This window comes from Epinephelus lanceolatus, chromosome 21 (genome assembly GCF_041903045.1).
Source record: "Epinephelus lanceolatus isolate andai-2023 chromosome 21, ASM4190304v1, whole genome shotgun sequence".
NCBI lineage: Eukaryota > Metazoa > Chordata > Actinopteri > Perciformes > Serranidae > Epinephelus > Epinephelus lanceolatus.
This window is the reverse complement of record NC_135754.1, coordinates 17,331,423-17,350,839: the sequence shown is the minus strand read 5'-3', so window position 1 is coordinate 17,350,839 and position 19,417 is coordinate 17,331,423. Positions and strand designations below refer to the sequence as shown.

The following is a 19,417-nucleotide window of genomic DNA, read 5'->3' as shown; positions in this document are numbered from 1 at the left end:
AGTGAAAATATTCTCAATACAGCATACACTTAATCTGATGTTGATTATTCTAGGTGGGACGTTTTTTAGGTGGCTACAATATGTTTTGTTGCTGACCCTCCACAGCAGTAGCTCACTTAGCTCCCAGCCTGCTTCTCCATACTGGGGACCTGCCGACTGTCATCTACTGTATGCAATGTACTGTCTATGGATAGGTACCTTATACAACCCCACTTTAAAAAATCTGAACTATACCTTTAAATTATTGCTTAGATGTGATTTAGCCTTGATGGTTTCAACCTGGAAACCAACAAGGCTGGACCATGCCTTACCCACTCTCCACTGAAATGTATTTGAGCCACTGCTTCTTACATTTACCAGGTTAGTAAATGTCTTTGAAAACAGCGCCATCTTGTGGCTACAGTAGAAAACAACTAAGCTTGATGGGCTGGTATATCACTGTAACAGACCCAATGCTGGAGGGTAACTAGTTACATGTAATCAAATGACAAATAAATGTAAATGTAATCAATACAGTTGCTAAGAAAAAAAAGTAATTATATACAGTTCCCAATCAAAATGTTGGTGATTCCAAATTAGTTACATCCGTATGTATTATTCTGGCAAAAAGTTTATATACAGAATATAACATTACTTGTGTTACTTTGCATCTGTTTGCCATGCAGGAATACCTTCTTTTGACATAGACAATTTTCAGACATTTTTCAGCCTTATTGCATTTCTTAGAAATGTAATTAAATGTATTAAGTTACACTACTTTGATGAGGTAATTAAAATAGTTACACTAATCATTACAATTTTTACAGAGCATCTGGTAGTACATTTTAAAAGTAACTTTCCCAACACTGGTGACAACACTGGCTTCATGTTATGGTTAAATAATGGGTATTGTCTCACACATACAATGCGGTTTAATTTTAAAAATATTTTATTATAGGAACTTTAACAATGTATAGGAACAACATATAGTAGTGTAAAACACATAAATTCACGTGCTAAGTAGAAATCGACTCACAGGTTATCAAAAATAGCGGAAAAATTCTTTACAGAAATTTGACTTTTGACACAGAGGATACTTACATTTAATACATTAACTGAATACAAAATACGTTGTACCAAATGATTGTAAACCTTATCATCAGATGTGGGGATAAATCTACAGCAAACATGTTAAATATAAAATTCAGATGAAACGCAATAATCTGTGTTCAACATTGCAAGTGAAGATTCAGTGGAATTTAGACAATCTAGTGTATATCTGAATGCACGACCTCTCCATTAGACTGACATATTGTTTAAATTTATGTGAATATGACCATTAATATATCAAAACTATACAATTAGAGCCCCTTATGTTGATTCTTTGACTTCGTCCTCTATCACACTTTACAGTTGCACTTTAATATATTGCAGGTCACAATATTGGTTTATGAGGTAGGAGACACCCTGTCTTTAAGAGTGTGGAAGATTTTAAATAACCTCACATGGTCTTGGTGTCACTTTTTCTTCTCTCGTCTCTTCTGTCTTTGCTCCACAGTACTCGTCCATGTATGTGATAAACAAGTGCCCTCCGTTACAAGCAACTACTGTGCTCATTTCACCAATGTGACTTCTGTTGGTGACTCTGACACCAACTGCAGTTGTCCCCGGTCTCAGAAAGTGCAGACTCTTGCATATTCATGCCCTTGAAAATGCAGATTCTTGAATCCAAATACATGAAAATATATTATATCATTAAAAAATCCTAAGTAAGATTTATTTAAGAGACATTTAAGTCTTCCTCCACTTCATCCTCCTCCTTCACATTGTGCCTGTGTTCACCACGCTCCATGGGTATACCCAACTCTTTCTGCAGGGCCTCTAGGCTGGCCTGGCTAACGTAGTACCTGACGTTCTGCGATGGCAAAAGCTTCTGGAGCTCCTCCAGCTTACGGTAGGCCTTGAGGAGAAAGATGGAAAGAAGAGCCATAAATCTGGAGACATTAACAATCGTCATTTCACCTAATTAAAAAAGTAGGAAAACATGGTAGTCACCACTTGGTAGTTGCCTTGCTGACAGTGGTGTTCTACCAAGAATCCAAATGCATCGCCAATCCTGACTGCAGGGTCCAACTCAGGCTCCTCCAGCAAAGCTTCACATAACCGCACTGCCTCACCAGCATCCTCTGCATACAGCCTGCAGAGGACAAAAGCAACTAAAAACACCTTCCACAACAAAGTGTCTGTTTCTGAAGGAAAAAAGATGGACTTATCAAGATGCAAAATAAAATGTGAGTTATATTCTTACCTGCGTGCGAGGACAAACTTCTTGATTAGTGTGACTCTGTGCTGCAGGTCAGCCAGTTTTACTTCATGTTGTCCAGATGAAGAGTCCTTTGCTTTTGAGAGGCACTTGTAAGCCTCAGTCAAAGCGTCTAAAGCCTTTTCATAGTTCTGGTAATCATCAATCTCCACCTTAACGGTAATGGTAATGGTAAACAACAGCAGCAAAGACAAACAGTTATTTGACAAATGTATTTTCTCTATTGCAACTATTATAAATGACATATCACCAGAAATAGAGGGGTAACAATTATCCAACAGAACATGCTTATGCTTTGAGACCACAGCCTTTAATTTAACAGACTTCTTCCAAACTGCTTATTGTCAACTCACGTCCAAACAAGCACTAACAACAAACACCACTAAATCAATGGATATTTTTATGACGTATTGCTCTACCTGAGCACAGGCTTCATAGAAGCCAGCCAGTAGGTCTGGTGCCCTGCCTTTGGTGTAGAAACCAATGATTGTCTTCAAGATCTCTGGATCCTTCCGCCAGTCCAGAGACTGGAGGTAGTTGGCGGCCATGATGAAAAGCTCCTTCTGGCGAGAAATAGTGGCGAAGAATACTATTTTCTCTGTGTCACCCGACTTGAGGAGTGCCCTCATGGCCTGTTGGGAAAAATAACCAACATTATTTAGGTTTAACACTGGCATATATGAACTTGCATCATATTTGTGTGTGTGAACTGCACATGCTGCTGATCAAGTTCATTTTTCTAAAGTGTACCTCTACTCTTTATTCAAGTGTATTTTTGAGCCAGTAATCTTCTTTTTATTTCACTTATTTTTGCCAAAGAAGCACCACCTGTCTTTTGAGATTCTACCCACCCCTGTACAGCGTTTACTACACATAACAGTATTACCTTGAGCTTGTTGCCGGCCTGTGTGTATTTCTTCGTGGCTAAGTGATAATTGCCCTGACGCATGCAGCAGTCTGCTATCCTCTCCAGCAGCTCCTTTCGGGCCTCTTCAGACAAGTCTTTTGAATCAGTCACAGTCATTCTCTCTGCCAGCTCCTCTGTGATGGTCAAGCTTTGGGTCACACACAGCTCCAGGGCTTGATGGTACTTTGTTCATGTACACACAAATGAAAAGACACACATAAGAACGCAGATATGAACTGATATTTTCATGTACGAGTGATGATGTGTGACAACCAGGTACCTTCTTGGCTGCTACCAGTAACTCCACAGCCTTTTCATACTGGGAATGCGTGATGAAGAAGTCGGAGCAGCGTGCCAGGAGGGCTGGGTCAGAGTACTCATTTAGATCCTCAGCAATCAGCTGGAGTGCAGAGAACTGCTGGGTGGCAAAGGCCAGCTCCAGAGCTTTGGAGACGTAACCAGCCTACAGTGGAGAAATTAGAAAAAAGACATCATGCTGTAACAACAACAACAACAAAAAAAAAAAAATCCTCTGGCTTCACATATACAGCGCAATAATGCCCCCTTGTGGAGATATTTAGAATGCATCAACCTGGGCATAACCTCAGTCATTCAGAAAAAGCAGACATTTTGTGAGGGACCTTGTGGTAGAGTGAGACAGCTCGGTCCATGTGGGTGCCTTTCTCCTCGTAGTAACAGGCAGCCTCCATCATGTCCTCTGCGTTACTGAGCAGAGCCAGATTCATCAGCTGATCATCCAGACCATTCTCCTGTTCAGACAGGACACACACACATCAACAACTCACTGAGGGGAAGACTGAAGTGATGAATGAACAATCAGCATTTCTGCCAAAGAATATCATGATAAAATAATTCATGAATACCTGTATGTTGGGTATTCAGAGTACACAGTTCCAGTGCTTTACCTTACAAAGTCGTATGGCATTGTTGTAGGCCTGGGCTCGTGTGTAGAAGTGGACAGCCTGTCTGATATCATCATGGCCCTCATAGTGCCTAGCCAGGTGGTATGATGCTGCCCTGTCACCTGTATCATTGGCTATCTCAGATGCCTGATAAAAGACATGAATACATATTCTCACATTTATGGACAGCACAGTATATCAATATTACTATTGGATGTTTATCAGCACAATATGTACCTAAGCTGCCAAACAAAGGCAAAAGAATGACTTTTTGTTGTTTTCAGAACAATAAAGACCTGCTCTTTCATATAAACAAATATTCTGTGTTGCTTTTTGCTGAAAAAAAAAGCAGGTTGTGTTTGCCTTACTTAAAGGAGCAGTGTGTGGATTTTGTGACATCTGGAGATGAGGATTGCAGATTGCAATCAGATGAAACTTCTTCCATGTGCCAAGCGTGAACTCCCAGTTAGGATTCCTTCAATGTTCATTGTTCAAGAGGTTTTTTTTTTCTTTATTGTGAGCCGAATTATCCATAGAGGTCTCGTCCTCTCCAATACAAACTTACCAGGTGATTAACACCTGTAAAAACACTAAATAAAGCAGTTTCACATGTTTCTTCAACACTGTTCCGCTCATTACAGACAGGCTGCTAGCCAAGCACCTGCTGATGTGTGCTCACCTTTTTTCTCTGATAATTTAAGATCCAGATATTCAGGAGGTTTTTACCGAGAGCCGAATTTTCCGCAGAAGTCTCCTCCTATTCTGACAAACGGACCCAGTGATTTAAACCAGTAAAAACACTGAATAAATCAGTTTCACATTAAAAATCAGTGTTTTTCCAATGCTGTTCAGCTTGTTGCAGAGAGGCTGCTAACTACGGTGGCCAATGCAAAAACACGAATGGTCCTATCTAGAGCCAGTGTTTGGTTTGTCCACTCTGTGTTACTGTGGAATTGACGGTGCAACGTGGCGGACTCTGTGGACAAGGACTTGCTCCCTATGTAGATATTAACGGCTCATTCTAAGCTAATTAAAACACAAAAAATGTTATTTTCAGGTGATTTTTTTAAATAACTTCATGTAAAAAAACAAAGAATTGCCACATTTCCAATATTATACCAACAACTCATTTGGCTAGAAACCAAAACAACTTCGTGAGTTAAGGTCTTTTGCCTTTGTAGGACAGTATGGGTCAAGTGCAAATAATGAGAGTTATGTCACTGTGGAGGGCTGTCATTCAAAACAATAAACATAAAATATTAAAAAAAAAAAAAAAAAAAGGTAATTTCTTATGTGCATTACCTAAAAAGGAATAAAATGTAACTTGTTTTGATAAAGTATTATACATGTTACAGGACACCCCTCATACAAACTGAGTCACCTTCTGAATGTTCCCCATGTAGCATTGGACTCGAACCAGTGAGAGATAATCTTGGGCACATTCATAGAAACGCAGCGCTGAATCCATGTCTGACTGGCTCTCCAGGTACTGGGCCCACCACTTATAGATGTTCCTAGATGGATAAGACAGATCTGCTGTTTAAATGTAACTTAGTGTAAGTGGCAGTATGAGAATCATGCGTTATCCTCTTCAGAAAGCTTTTTTTTTTTTACCACCAAGAGTTGCTCAGGACTTACTTGTCTTTCATTTTGTTGACATAGATCTCTAGAGATGATGTGTCGTCCTGGAGCATTCTGGGCACTTCGACTCTGTGTGTGTCTGAGTTCTCATAACTGTAACAACAAGGCTGACAGTCACACTTGGTTTCCACAGTAAGACACAAATGCCAAAACTACTACATCGTTCACATAAAACCACAACAGATTCTGTCTTACTATGCGAGGGCCAGGCTCTTGTCTCCCATGGACTCAAGGTATTTGGCATAATTGTAGTAGGTGGTGCGCAGGTGGATCCGATCGTGGCTCTCTGCTGTTTCCAAAGCTTGCTGCCATTGGCCGAGAGCCTGGTAGAAGTTGTTCAGCAGGTCATAGCGCTGACAGCTCTTGTACAACTTTTCCGCATCTTCCTATTGGAGGACAGGAAAAGATGATGGAAAGATGAGTGCTTTTGGTTTGGGAAAGTCCCACGGTCTTTACATGGTGCAATGCGGAGGCCTAAAAAGAGGGCGTGTGATTTGTAGCCAAAGGATGTGGCATTATGTTGGACTATGGCTTTGGGGTTATTCAAGAAGAACAGAATAAATATGCTCTGGGTGGACTGTATATTCTGGAACGAGGGAGTGGCCTTTCTGTCTTTATCATCTTATATTTTCTCTATTGCAATTTTTTTTCTGTTTTTGAATGTTTTCTCAGACTAAAAATGATGAATGAATAAAAGAATGAATAGTACATCACTCAATATATATTTCATGTCTCTATCTGTCATATTTAGAATTTCAAAAGCTTAAATGTAAAATTAAAGGCTACCTTACAGCCAAACACAGAGAAATAAAATAAAATCTGTCTTTAAGGTACCCCATAAATAGGACAGAGGAAAATGGGCACAAGCTATTCTATTAGCCTATTTGTGAGTGAAGCAGTGAATATATATATCCGTTATTTACACTCTAATAGTTGAATATCTCACCAGCATGCCGAGCTGAATGGCCAACATTGCCACTTGTGCTTCTGGCTCAGGCTCAGCCTCCGCCTCCTTTAGTGCTTTTGCTGCCCTGGCATTTCCCATATTCCCAAGGCACACGCGTGCCACATCCAGTCGGCGGGTTTTCACACACATCCGTGCCATGTTTTCCCATACCGCTTTACTACAGAGAAAAGAGAAATGGGTTGTTTGTAGGGGTAACATGTGGCTCACTGCATTGGAATTCTAGTATTCAACAGTAAATACAGTTACACAGAATTATTTACAGTTCAGGTTTATATTTTAAACCCTTAGTGTGCACGTAAGAATTTTGTGACAAAGCTGTCCCAAAAATGTATTTGTTCTCACTGGCCAGACCTCTAAGATTGTAGTATTAGTTCAACATTTACCACGATTATAACAAAAATCTCCTGCACATACACATTGTATAAGCACAGAGATGTAAGAATGTGTGCAGGACTTTAACACAAAGCAAGAGGTGTGCTTTTTATCTGTCTTTCCTTTTTTTCTTTTGTCTTGCTGACGTAAATCAGCCCCTCTACCCCCTTTTTTTCTTTTGCTTCAATTCCAGATTTAAGATTCCACAGCCATCTGGTCTCTATTTGCGTCCACCTCCCTCCTCCGTGCTTTAGCTGATACAGATGTGGGCTGTTTATTAAAGTTAGGCAACAGGAAATACCCCAAATCTTTAGGGGCCCTGCTGTACGAGGGGGGGAACGGAGGCCAAGTGAAGAAAAAGAAAGCAAGAGTAGCAACTCTCGGCCAAAAACTTGCTCTATATGGTCACAGAAAAACCAATCCTGAAACTGAAACGTGAGATATTTTAAAGTGCTGAGAAAAATGCAGCGAGCTGCACACAGGGCGGCGAGATCTAGAGAGCCAGAAAAGGAAAGACAAGAGAAGGAACAGGTCTACATTTGGCCCCTCTTCCCATCCTCTTTTCCTCTCAGGAAACACATCCTGTTGCTGGCTGACTGCGGCGGCCAATATGTTTGTTGCACATGAGAGAGAGGGAGAGGACTTTAGCGAACGCCCCCTGGGTTCCAGACAAAAGAATACACAACAGTGACGTCTAAGAGGGGGTCTTTTTGGACATTCTCTCACACAAACACACAGACACACACACACATTTAAAGTGTTCATGACGGAGGGAGCTGCCTATTAAAAGCTTGCTACAGTTGCGAACTGATGTCTCAGTCTGTGACGAGAAGCAACTCCCCCACATTTCAACTCTGACCTCAAGGATTTTGCGAAGAAACAGTGAGTGAGGGAGCGAGGGAAAGACAGAAAGAAGCAAAAGGAGGTGGGTTAAAGGACTTCTCGTTCCAGTCAGGCAGAAGGGGCTCTCTTAGTTGAGAGAGTGTCTTGGTAAGCCTCAGTAAAGCCACTGACGAGTCAGCTCTGAGCAACGCTGTCCAAGAATCTTTGCTTATTTGCAACTGCACTCTTCTGAAGGCAATGTGAAGTGGCTGAAGGGAAAGGACAAGTAAAAAATCTACTGCCTGCACAGGGAGGTCTGCTGCACACACAGAAGTCAGACCAGTGCAATAAGCAACACGCTGAAGAAGGGAAGATAAAGGAAATCAAGCAAGACGCAAGATCCAAGAGTCAAGCTGCAGCCAGCCAGAGCCAGTGGAATGGACCTAGGTGCCAGTTGGATTAATCCAGGCGTACCCGCGGTGCTGTCTGAGGAGGAGGGCTGAGGATCTGCTACGACGACATCCAACTCCTGAATGAGGATGAATGGAGATGTCCTTTAGCTAAGCCTCAAAGCAAGACAACTGCCAATTCTCCCTCTGTGTGAGCTGGGACAACACTAGCTAACAGCTGGAGGAGGAGGAGGAGGTGGTGGTGGTGGTGGTGGCGGAGGAGGAGGTGGAGAGGAGCCAGGAGGCCCAGAGCACTGCTGGTGCTGCTGCCCCACAGGAGAGGCGAGGGAGCGGGCAGGACACCGCGGAGGATCAGGGGTCGGTGGAGGGACACGAGGTAGGGGGAGAGGTGGCGGGCGTCGGGCGCCGCATGGCCGTGCAGAGGCTGGTGGCGGCAGCGGTGGCAGTAGCCCTGCTGTCCCTGGTCCTTAACAATGTCGCAGCCTTCACCCCCAGCTGGGTCCTGCAGGCCCTGGAGGACGGACGCAAGCGGAGTGTGGGACTATGGAGGATGTGCCCCACTGGTGGGGAAAGGGGCCGCGATGATCTCCAAGCTGGGAGAAGGGGGCAGGGGACACAGAGGCAGTGCGAAGGTCTGGGATGGGGCTCTGATTATGCAGGCTACCAAGAGTCCCGCAGCACAGTCAAATGTAAGTTTTTATGCTATTTCTGATTTAAAGCACAATATAATGATGTTATTTATGTCCTATTTTTAACTTCAAAGTGTACTTCCTTCTTCTCATTACACTGGCTGACTCATAGATTGGTGTATCCAAGATTTAATAGTCCTCATCAGCAACATATGCAGTAGTAGGGCCAGAGATGATTAACATTTACAAACTCAAAGCCAAATTACTGAATTCAAAGAATGAACAAGCACAGATTAAATTGTTATGTACGACCCATCTAAGTGCTTTTCTTGAGGTCAATGATTTGATATATTGGTGTAAACAGTAGCACATGGCAGCCAGCCAATACTTAATAGAATGTGATATATTTTAAAGCCAAATGCATCTTTTGTTGGGCCATTATGTTGAGTATAATCACTAAGTGGATGAGTTTTCAGGCAGAGTCAGTGTTGGGATGGATTTAGCTGCTTTGCTAAATTAAGCTCCATTGAGAAATTTTCATTCAAGGAAAAAGGGTGAAAGTCCGCTGGCCAACTCTACTGAGCACAATGGGCAGCACTGCCTACTAACGTTAGACAAAGACATGCCTCACCATTCATGATAAAACTGTTATCGTGCCAATGTTGCTAAAAATGTAAACTACATTCCCCTTTAAAGATAAAGACCTCGGATTTAGACTCAACCTAACTTGTCATGCATCACAGAGCAGTAAAAATGACACAGCTCTTTCTCTGGTCCCTCAAGTGCAGTTTGACATGATGCGGGCATGTAACCTGATGGCGACGGTGGCCCTGACTGTCGGCCAGCTGATCTTCCTCCTAGGCCTGATGGAGCTGCCATTCATCACACAGGAATCCCAGTGGTGGGAGGAGGCCATTGCTGCACTCTTCCAGCTAGCCAGTGAGTACCAAAGTTTCTACACCTTGTTTGTTTGCATCAGCAGAGGACAGGCCTCAGAGAAGCACCTGTCTGATGAAATATTCTGCTATCTCACAAACTATTCACAATATGCAATTTTAGTAGAAATGGTAATTTTTGCATTTCATTTCATTTCGCTGATAAGAGTATAGAAATGATGATAATGTGATTTTCGCTGGGGTCTGTACCAAAAAATAATGTTTCCTTACATCTAAAATATGATTTGAAGGCGGAAATATCCCTGTAGCATCACGATGCTTCATCCTTTATCAAAAAACTGCGACTTTTGTGACATGGATATTGCACTTGGCCTAATGGCAGGCCTACTCTGCACATAGTGTCACCTCGACACAGAAAGAGAGAAATCCAGATGCTGCAGGGCAAAGCTCGCATGCTCTCTGGTAGAGTGCCAAAGAGAGGGGATAAAATCACAGGGGGTGCTAGACTGGCTGACTCTCCACCTCTGAAGATCAGGCTCTGGGAAAATATATTTGTTTACTAAATCTAAGTCCAAATGTAGGTAAAATGTGACTGTCAGTGCACAGTAAAGGAAGTCCAACATCATTATTTTTGAACATGCTGAAACCGCAGTGTTTCTGATTTTGGCATAGAGTGACAAAAAGTATAAATAAATCAAATACAACAATAGACAAACTAAGACAGGAAAAAGTAGGGGAAACCAGAAAACAGACAGAGAGCCATTCTCATGATTAATTAGCACTGGACATCACTTAATGCAGTCATTGTAACACACCCACTCCACCACAACCAGCACCCATCCATCCATCAATCTATCTATCTATCTATCTATCCCACTGTACCACACCAAGAGCTGGCTGGTATGGCCTGTGCCAGCGCCCCTGCTGAGGAAGCGTGTTGTATTGTGTGCAGTGGTCGCTCAGCCGGTTGGTATCATTGTGGCAGAGCGGCATGAAGGGGGTCTGCTCTGGGTCTAAATTTAGTCTTAGTCCAGAGTCCATGGGCCAGAGCTGCAGCGAGCCAGGGAGCGACTGTCGGGCGCCAGGATATCCCTGCTCAGGACGAGGAAATGTCTGTGACTACCTGTTATGCAAACCCCCAAGCTGAAGAAGGAAAAAGAGGGGAGGGGGAATGGACGGGAAAGACAGTTTCGACAGGGACTGTGTGTTTGTGTGCGCACTGGCAGGAGGGATTTTGTGCATGCATGTCTGTGTATTTCAATGTGTGTGTGTTGTGGCTGTGTGTTTATAGTGTGTTTTGCTGGAGAAATGTCCTGTGGTACACAGAGGAATCGCCTCTGTCTAGATAAGCTGGCCTAGCTTTTATGTCTGTGTTTACAAAATGTCCAAGAGCAGCGGCAAATAAAGAATCTGCTCTTTATCGTTAGCATCTTCAGCAGCAGGGATCAGGGCTTTTGTCTGAGACCCACCCAACATTACAGCGTTTTCCAATATTAGACACCACCACCAGCAGCCAAACCTCAGTTGACCAGGAACTCATCTCACCTCATGGTTAATGAAGACAATGGCAAAATAAACAAACAATCACCAACACAGATGGTACACAATGGCTGCTTTGATGGTCAGGGATGACCTATGATACTATGTCCACATATGTTGGCATTGGTGACAAAGTCTAAAAAGTACTAAACAGTACACACCTATTTCCCTGACATCCAAAAATAGTAGTGCTCTCTGAAAAAACAGCATCTTCCAATTTTACTCTCTTACCATATATGGCAAACAAAGCTGCTGAGTCATAAGATGGCATGTTTCTTGGTGAATGGGATGTCTCCATCCAAAAATAGAATACTCAGGAAATGAGTATCAAAGAGTATAATTAAGAGTTTAGCAGATATGAATTGCATTAGACAATACGTGGACAATCTAAGTGGAATGAGGGGTAATTAATTCTTCAAGTAGTTCTTCATTGCGTTTCTATCATTGTCAATGGGGTTTCTCTATATATTCAACTTCCTTGTCATTTGGGAGTTTTTAATAAAATATAAATCTAAGCAGAAATGACAAAACAATCCCTACTCAGGGGACATTTACTTGTTTTATTCAGGACTTTGAACCATATCAGATGGTCTTCATCTGCAGATGGAGCTTATTTTTGACAGAAATAGTAGTTTGGTAGATTGTAGTCGTTCATGATTTTTTTTCTAAGGTCGAGAATGACCATCTGAGGTAATAAAAGAATTAACTTTGAATCTAGATCTGAAACGTTTAGTGAATTTTTCAATTAAGTCAATCAACAGAATAATGATCGGTTGATAACTACTTGATATCAGCCGTTTTTCAAGCAGCAAAAATCAACAACCACACTCCAGGCTCTGAGAATAAACACAAGCATGTCTGTATCAATGTGCATGGCAATTAGTCCAATTAATTTCAAGACATTTCACTCAAAAAAGGTCAACCTCATAGTGTTAGATGGAAAGTCCCAAGTCATTCGAATTTATCCTTCGGGCATTGTGGATATCTCTACCAAATTTCATGGGAATACTCCCAATAGTTGTTGGGATATTTCAGTCTGGGCCAAAGAAGTGGTGGACCAACCATCGGACTGACATTGCCATCCCTAGAGACGCAACACTAGTATGTTAATAGCAAAGTCTGCTTCTCAAATTTGCTGTTGTCTTTGTGTCAAAGTCTGTCTTTGTGTTTGTCCCATAGTAAAATGAATATTTATTTATTTTTTCAAGTTGATTAATAGAGAAAATAACTATCAGATTCATCAATAATGAAAGTTAGTTACTTGAAGGGGTTGTAGTTTTTTAAGTGGGATTGTCTGTGGTACATATCCATAGTGAGAGTATTACCTCTGGTCAGTATGCCCCGCTTTGGAGAAGGAGACAGGAGTACCACCACCAAAGAAGCTAAGTAATGTACTGCCGTGGACAGGGACAGCATATTTTAGCCACCTAAAAAAATCAATATCACTTAAAATGTACGCCACATTTAGAAAATTTTCTCTGCTCTACCTTGCCATAAAGACAGCCCTTTCCAATGGGGAATTAAAGCTGTTATATTGCTCTCTTCAAAGCTATAATACTCCATTGACAAAAGGACTAATTTTACCTCACAGAACACAAGAGTTGTTGGCCTAACGCTGCCTTGATCAGTTCAATTGGTTTGTGTTGTTGTGTGACTTTGGTATTTTAGAGGGTTAGTTCGGATTCACCAGAGTCACAAAATATAACACAACCAAACTGACCAATCAAGGCAGTGGCCACCAACCAGCAACTCCCATGTTCTTTGAGGTAAAATGACTGTTTATGTCAGCAGAGTCAGGTGGCTTTGAAGAAATCATAGATGGATATAACAGCTTCACTTCCCCATCGGAAAGAGCTGCCTGACAGCAAGGTAAAGCAGTGAAAATACTCTAATATAGCATACCCTTAAACTGATATTGATTTTTTTTAGGTGGCTAAAATACGTTTTGCAGCTGGCCCTGTCCACAGCAGCATTCAGTAATCCATTCACCACTGCTACGTTAGACCTCCCCCGTGAAGTCAGTGAATGAGTTTCACCTCTGAATGAATGGAGATATTTTTACAAATCGCTCTCTTTCTCAGGAATGTTTTCATTTTCAAACGTGCCAAAATGCTCAGCTATTACAAGCAGACTGTGGAATAACAATATCCAATTCCATTCAGTGATATCTCTCTAGTTTTGGCAGGTCCCCGCTGAAAACACAATATTGGTTGTTTCACCCCTGGAGACAACTCTGGAATGTGTTTTCTGAATGGACAAAGCTCAAAAGTCATGACTGCAGGTCATGTCCCTCTGAGACACACATTACCATTTCTGTGATTTTGAGGAATTTCAACTGTGGGGCTCAGTTCAGATCAGTTAAATCTGGCTCAGGGAGGAGTCAATGTTTCCCAGGAATCTGTGGCTCAAGAGATTCCTGCTAATAAGGGAGTGTTAAAGGTTTGAGCAAGATGTCCAGGCAGGCTAGCCACCCTAATCAATTATGTGCCCTTTAAGTATAAACCAAGACATTACTAACTGGAAGGAAAACAAATCAGTGAAATGAATTTCCAAGACCTGGACTTGAGATAAGACTTCTGTGTGACAGATCATGTCAAATGTCTAGCAAATATATTAACCTCGAAGCTTAGGGTGTGGGGAGGAGGGAAGGAAGGAAGGATGGAAAGAGGAAGAAGGGGAAGGAAGTTTGAGAGATAAGTCTGTGCCAAAAAAAGAGGTTCACACAGCCCACCCTGACTGGAACCTGGACAAGAGATTATTCATTTTCTTGGATAAGGAGCCAGACAGGTTCAACGCGAACAGATTAAACTGTTGCATTCTTACGCATACATGCGGTGGTTGACACGCAACGATACACAGACACAATTATCCACATCCTTACTTAAAACAATGACAGCCATCTTACTGTAGAGGAAGAGAAAGAAATTTAAATGAAATCCCCCCCTTGGTGCCGCTGACTGCTTCAGGAAACTGACTGATTCATATCCTAAAGCACCAACATCCATATTTCCAGTGATTATTTTTGGTCCCTGTATTTATACCACTGTGGACAGGGCACATTTTCAGACTTGTATTATTGTTGAACTGTTGGATGGCTCCAGACCACACTTGAATGAGGGATCGACTGGGCGATACCTGAGTAGCATTGATCAATGTCGGCTTTCATACACACCTCTAAGGAATGAGGAAAGGTGTGGGCTGTGGAGACAGTGAATAACTTTCCACATTAGATCACGTCGATAAAACAAAGTAAAGATCAGAGGAACAGCATGGAATTGAAGGGCTGTGGCTTTTTACCTTCGCATGCAAACAGCAGTTCCTCATTGCGTGAGTTACTGTAAATCAAAGAAATCAGGAGATAAAACATCTCAAAGGCCTTTCCGCGCATACATTCATGCTCTGATATTTTTTGTGCTATTAAGAACTTTGATCTAGAGATCTCAGAAGTTCTTCCGAGGAGGAAACAGATTTCCAAATTCAAAGGCCCCACACAGAGCTCCCACTGAACTGTGAAATACAAGCCCACAGGGATGGAAGTCTAAATGTGACCATGCAGGATTTTAAAAAGACACTTTGGGTTCAGGTTTTCACTCTGATGAAGACGCACCTGGCATCGAAACATTAGTCCCTTAAATGAACTTTGTTAAGTCAAGTCCGTACTTAAGACAAAATCTCTGAATTCTCTCCTGACACTTCTGGTTCATTTGCCACTCACTGTTAAATTACTGTATCTTTAAAGGTGTTGTGGCTGAGCAATATGGAGAAAGTCAAATATCACAATATTTTTAACAGAATACCTCAATATCAATATTATAATATTTATTGTGCTTTCACAAAATTTTTACACAATGTGATTTTTGATGATTAATCATCTGTAATCTGGATATAATGACTAATTAGGTGAGGGTGTCTACAGTTATCAGACACATAAATTCAATGCTCTTTAAGACCCTTTTAAGATTATTTTTAACCAAGAAAAAAAAAAGAAAAGAATCAACACTAATTTATGAAAAATCATCTTTTTCTTTCTAGTATAAAGGCAAGTTAGATTTAAGACCCTTTCAGACTTTTTTAAATGACATTGAGAATGAAAATTAAGACCAATTTTACAATAACCAATATTATAGAAAAAAAAACAAGCCTGAACTGAAAATAACGACATCTATGACAGGGGATTAAAAGCAATTTTAATCTACTTTAAATGTTGGGGGAAAAACACCTTATAGGAATGGCAGAAACGAGGGTAGAACATATCTGGGAAATACTTGTTTGTCTGCAGATCTTCTTGGGGATTTTGTGTATCTCAATCTGCATGTGGGACTCCACTGCCTCGACTCCAATCGTGCCAACTTTGAAAAATGTTTGCATAAAATATACCAAGCCTCATATGTATTTCAGCCATGTGGTAAAAACTTGGCAAACAGCCAATTTTCAATGAATTTGCATTTTCCAATGCAGCCCAGCTAGCTAGCGGACAGTGGATCGTCTGCTAGCTATGCTCTGAGTATCCTGACCAGGTACAAAATTTGAATGTTGTTGGTTTCACTGTCCTGATCTACATGACATTAATGCAAGAGGCTTTCTGTAAATAATTAATAAAAATAGATATCACCAATTATTTTGAGACTCTACAATGTCAAAGAAAACAATTCATAAAATTCATACTTCCTATGTCCCGAACATTTTTAAGACTTCTGAAAGATTGACTTCTGAAAGATATGTTGATGCCAGTCGTGGTCATATTTTTGGATTAATGAATTTAATGCCTTTTAAGACTTTTTAAAGATCTGCAGGAGCCCTGTCTGGGCCAGGATTGCCTGCACACTGCTCTCACCTCTGACGTCACAAGTAAACACGGAGGTGACTGAGCTGAAATGGCAGTGGAAGGCAGTGCTAGCCATGCTAACGATGCTTACAGCCGCAACAGTGTTGACAAAGCTAACAGTGTTAACCTGGGGGGGGAGTCCTGCCACACATATAAGCACAGCGCAGTGTGGCAGTGATTAGCTAGCCAGTGGGCTATGAAGGAAAGGACTTCATTTGCACCAATGTGGCCGGCCCGGCCACCAAAACAAAGAACAGAGAAGCCTGATTGCAACACACACAAATAGAATATAACCTTTCAAGTATAGCTTTCTGAATATCCAAGAAATACTAAATTAGAAATAGTAAAATACATACATACATACATACATACATACAGTCACAGAAAACATTTTTCTCTTTGCTCTGCCTAAGAGTGCCTGAATAACATTTTCATTCCTGTGACCAGTTTTTAGCAGCGCTAGCAGCTAAATGTTCAATAAATACATTCAGATGAAGCCTCACCTTGCAATGTGATGTTGCTAAAAGAGAATAGTAGTGCACTTTCACTGACTGAAGCCTTTTCTCTGGTTGCTCCCGTACAGGTTTTGTGCTGGTGATTGGACTTGTGACCTTCTACAGGATCGGGCCCTACACACACCTGTCCTACTCCTGCTACTTGGACATAGCTGCTTGCCTGCTGGCCACGATGGCTGCGGCCATGCTCATCTGGAACATTTTACATCGCCGAGATGACTGCCTCGCACCCAGAGTTATTATCATCAGTCGCTCACTGGCATCACCATTCCACCCGCGCCTCGACAATGACTACGTGGAGTCGCCTTGTTGAGTCACATAACTTCATAATGAGGAGTAATGGAATACATGGACAAGACTGCGCTCTCAAATATTCATGTTTTACTCCAGCTAGGAGCCTCCAATGTGACTCTGAAGGGAAGGGGACATTCCTGTGGCTCCACAACAACTGGACTAACATGTACCTGCAATTGTAAAACTCTGTATTTCACAACATAAACAAAGCTATTGGAATTATTTTTGCTGCTTAGTGCACAAGAGTCACATATTTAACTAAAAATAATAAGAAAAGCAGCCCTAAACTACATAACATATTCATGACTGTATGATGTGAGCTAATTTGTAACTAAATATGGCATTTGGACGAGGGCCGTCTTCTACGAAACACCCTGCTCCTGAGAAGATCAAGCTGGAACTTGACCTGCGTTGTTATATGTGCACTGATTAAATGGCCTCCTGCTTAATTATAAATTGGAAATGATGAAAGATGTCGAAAATGTAACACCAGAATACCTCATATTTGTTTTCATCCATTTAAAGCTTATTACACTTTAAATACATATTAATATTAATGATATATGTTGCAAATAAGTAGGGAAACTAACAAGGTAAAAGCAGAAGAGTCAGTCAACATAAGCAAACTTTTTATTTGGGCTTACCCAATTTGGTAAATTTCACAACAGCCAATGAGAGGTGATATTTTCATCAAATTAACACGTACCTACTGAATGAGGGCATATTCACACTCTTCAAATGAGTCATTGCCAAATTAATATTTTTCCTCTTGAAAAAAGGAAAATAAAAAAGACAACTGATGTGCCAATGTATGTAATTTGTATTTTTAAGCAGTATTTGTGAAAATGTTTTGGGGGATGTACTGCATTTTGAAATGACGTACACATTTCAATACTCTTTCATAATGCTTTCCATATGAAATTCTGCTCGCTTGTGGTACATACTATACTTAAATTAATATAATATAGTTGTATAAAAAAAATAGTAATATCAGTAGTAGTAGTATTATTGTGACCATATCTTCCTTCTGCAAAGGACTCCAGGCCATCTATGGGTGTTCCACATTGCAAAACAGAGGAGCACATTAAAATAATAATATATCATATAAGGTCAATAAATTTACTGGTAAATGTTCAAACACAGTGGTGGTGGTGGTTGTTGTTGTTGCTACTGTTGTTTGTTGCTTTTAAACACCCGTTCAAGACACCTTTTAACCAAATTTGGGACAGATTTTTGGACAAACTATGTTTTACTTATTCAAGCATCACAGGTAAGCATTGCAAGTAGTGTGTATGTTTCCTGTGCAGAGGTAAGTGTTATGTAGGAATATGGTTATTAGATTCTTGTTGTAATTAAGACCTACCAAATTCAAATTTAAGACCATTTAATGACTTTTAAGTCCTTATTATTGTAACATTGAATTTTGAAGACATTTTAAGACCTTTTAAGGACCTGTAGACACCCAGCAAAAGGACAACTCATTAACTTCATTCATTTTAATTAAATCTGAAAATGACAGATATATCATGTGTGTATGAAGTTTAACCTTTAGCAACAGACTTTCAAGACTGTATCTATGATATTCTAGACTCAAAGCTTATGACTATATATAACAGTATTCTTCAGCAATTGGAATTTGCTAAGGTGATTTTAGTCACCTAAGTGCAGTACTATGTACAGAACTTCTGTCACATGAGAACACGTGGTCGTACATATCTTCACTGAAGAAGGCTGTGAGATATGGCAGAAAGTTAAAGCAAAGTTATAGTAGCTGATGAGCATGGAGGTAAAGAATGAACTAGCATGCTTAACCCTCAAGATTTGTAAGGAGTTCATATCGACTGTCATTTGATCTTTAGTTTAGGGTGACAACAACACACAGTACACAGAAGGTGAGATGAGCATCAATAACTCACTCCGTGTAACCTTAATTTTGTGAACTTGAGTTATTCTTGCATGCCTCCAGTAAACGAAGAATCCAAAAACTGTGAACCCTCTTAATGACTAGAGTAAAACGGGGTCGTGCCTAACAACAGCAAATCTATGTCAACCCATCTATTTAAAAACTCTCACACAACTCGTCCAGAGCAATCCAAGTCTCAGTACTTCCTAAACATGCATTTTCGCGAAACCTTACTATTTTAAACACTTCCCCATATGAGTAGCATGGGCAAGTGTGTGCCTTTGAACTGTGCTTGTGCGATCCATTGAGTTGCTCAAGTGCGGTACTCAGCCATGTGCACAAAAATGCATGTTTTTGGAAAGTACAGAGTATATGACTGGATAAATAACAGCTGGTCTATCATATACTGGCCACTGTAAAACTTAATATGTCACAACTTCTCCCATTATAAACAAAAACATCTAAAACAACT

At 40.8% G+C, this 19,417-nt stretch overlaps 2 protein-coding genes across 2 annotated transcripts in view; one reads left to right on the top strand and one right to left on the bottom strand.

The window, feature by feature from the left end:
- Positions 1-915: 915 nt before the first annotated feature.
- ift140 (intraflagellar transport 140 homolog (Chlamydomonas)) overlaps positions 916-19,417 on the bottom strand; it is a 30,702-nt gene continuing 12,200 nt past the window's right edge. Inside the window, exons 19-30 of the mRNA XM_033611677.2 lie at positions 6,720-6,897; positions 5,969-6,159; positions 5,771-5,866; positions 5,514-5,646; positions 4,136-4,279; positions 3,851-3,979; positions 3,490-3,672; positions 3,189-3,392; positions 2,722-2,934; positions 2,288-2,454; positions 2,035-2,176; positions 916-1,939 (exon numbers count right to left, since the gene is read on the bottom strand). Of these exons, the coding sequence (XP_033467568.1) occupies positions 1,760-1,939; positions 2,035-2,176; positions 2,288-2,454; positions 2,722-2,934; positions 3,189-3,392; positions 3,490-3,672; positions 3,851-3,979; positions 4,136-4,279; positions 5,514-5,646; positions 5,771-5,866; positions 5,969-6,159; positions 6,720-6,897 (1,960 nt within the window). The 3' untranslated portion in view covers positions 916-1,759. The remainder of the gene's footprint in view (positions 1,940-2,034; positions 2,177-2,287; positions 2,455-2,721; positions 2,935-3,188; positions 3,393-3,489; positions 3,673-3,850; positions 3,980-4,135; positions 4,280-5,513; positions 5,647-5,770; positions 5,867-5,968; positions 6,160-6,719; positions 6,898-19,417) is intronic.
- Positions 7,881-18,180, top strand: tmem204 (transmembrane protein 204). The gene is made up of 3 exons (XM_033611678.2): positions 7,881-9,033; positions 9,757-9,912; positions 16,817-18,180. The coding sequence occupies exons 1-3, from the start codon at positions 8,754-8,756 to the stop codon at positions 17,059-17,061; spliced, it is 681 nt and encodes a 226-aa protein (XP_033467569.1). The 5' UTR covers positions 7,881-8,753; the 3' UTR covers positions 17,062-18,180.

Excerpts from the sequence above, each read along its gene's own strand:
- tmem204 (XM_033611678.2), top strand. The coding sequence starts at position 8,754 with ATGGCCGTGCAGAGGCTGGTGGCGGCAGCGGTGGCAGTAGCCCTGCTG. Across the intron at positions 9,034-9,756 it reads GTCCCGCAGCACAGTCAAAT|TGCAGTTTGACATGATGCGG; the intron begins GTAAGTTTTTAT and ends TGGTCCCTCAAG. Across the intron at positions 9,913-16,816 it reads TGCACTCTTCCAGCTAGCCA|GTTTTGTGCTGGTGATTGGA; the intron begins GTGAGTACCAAA and ends GCTCCCGTACAG.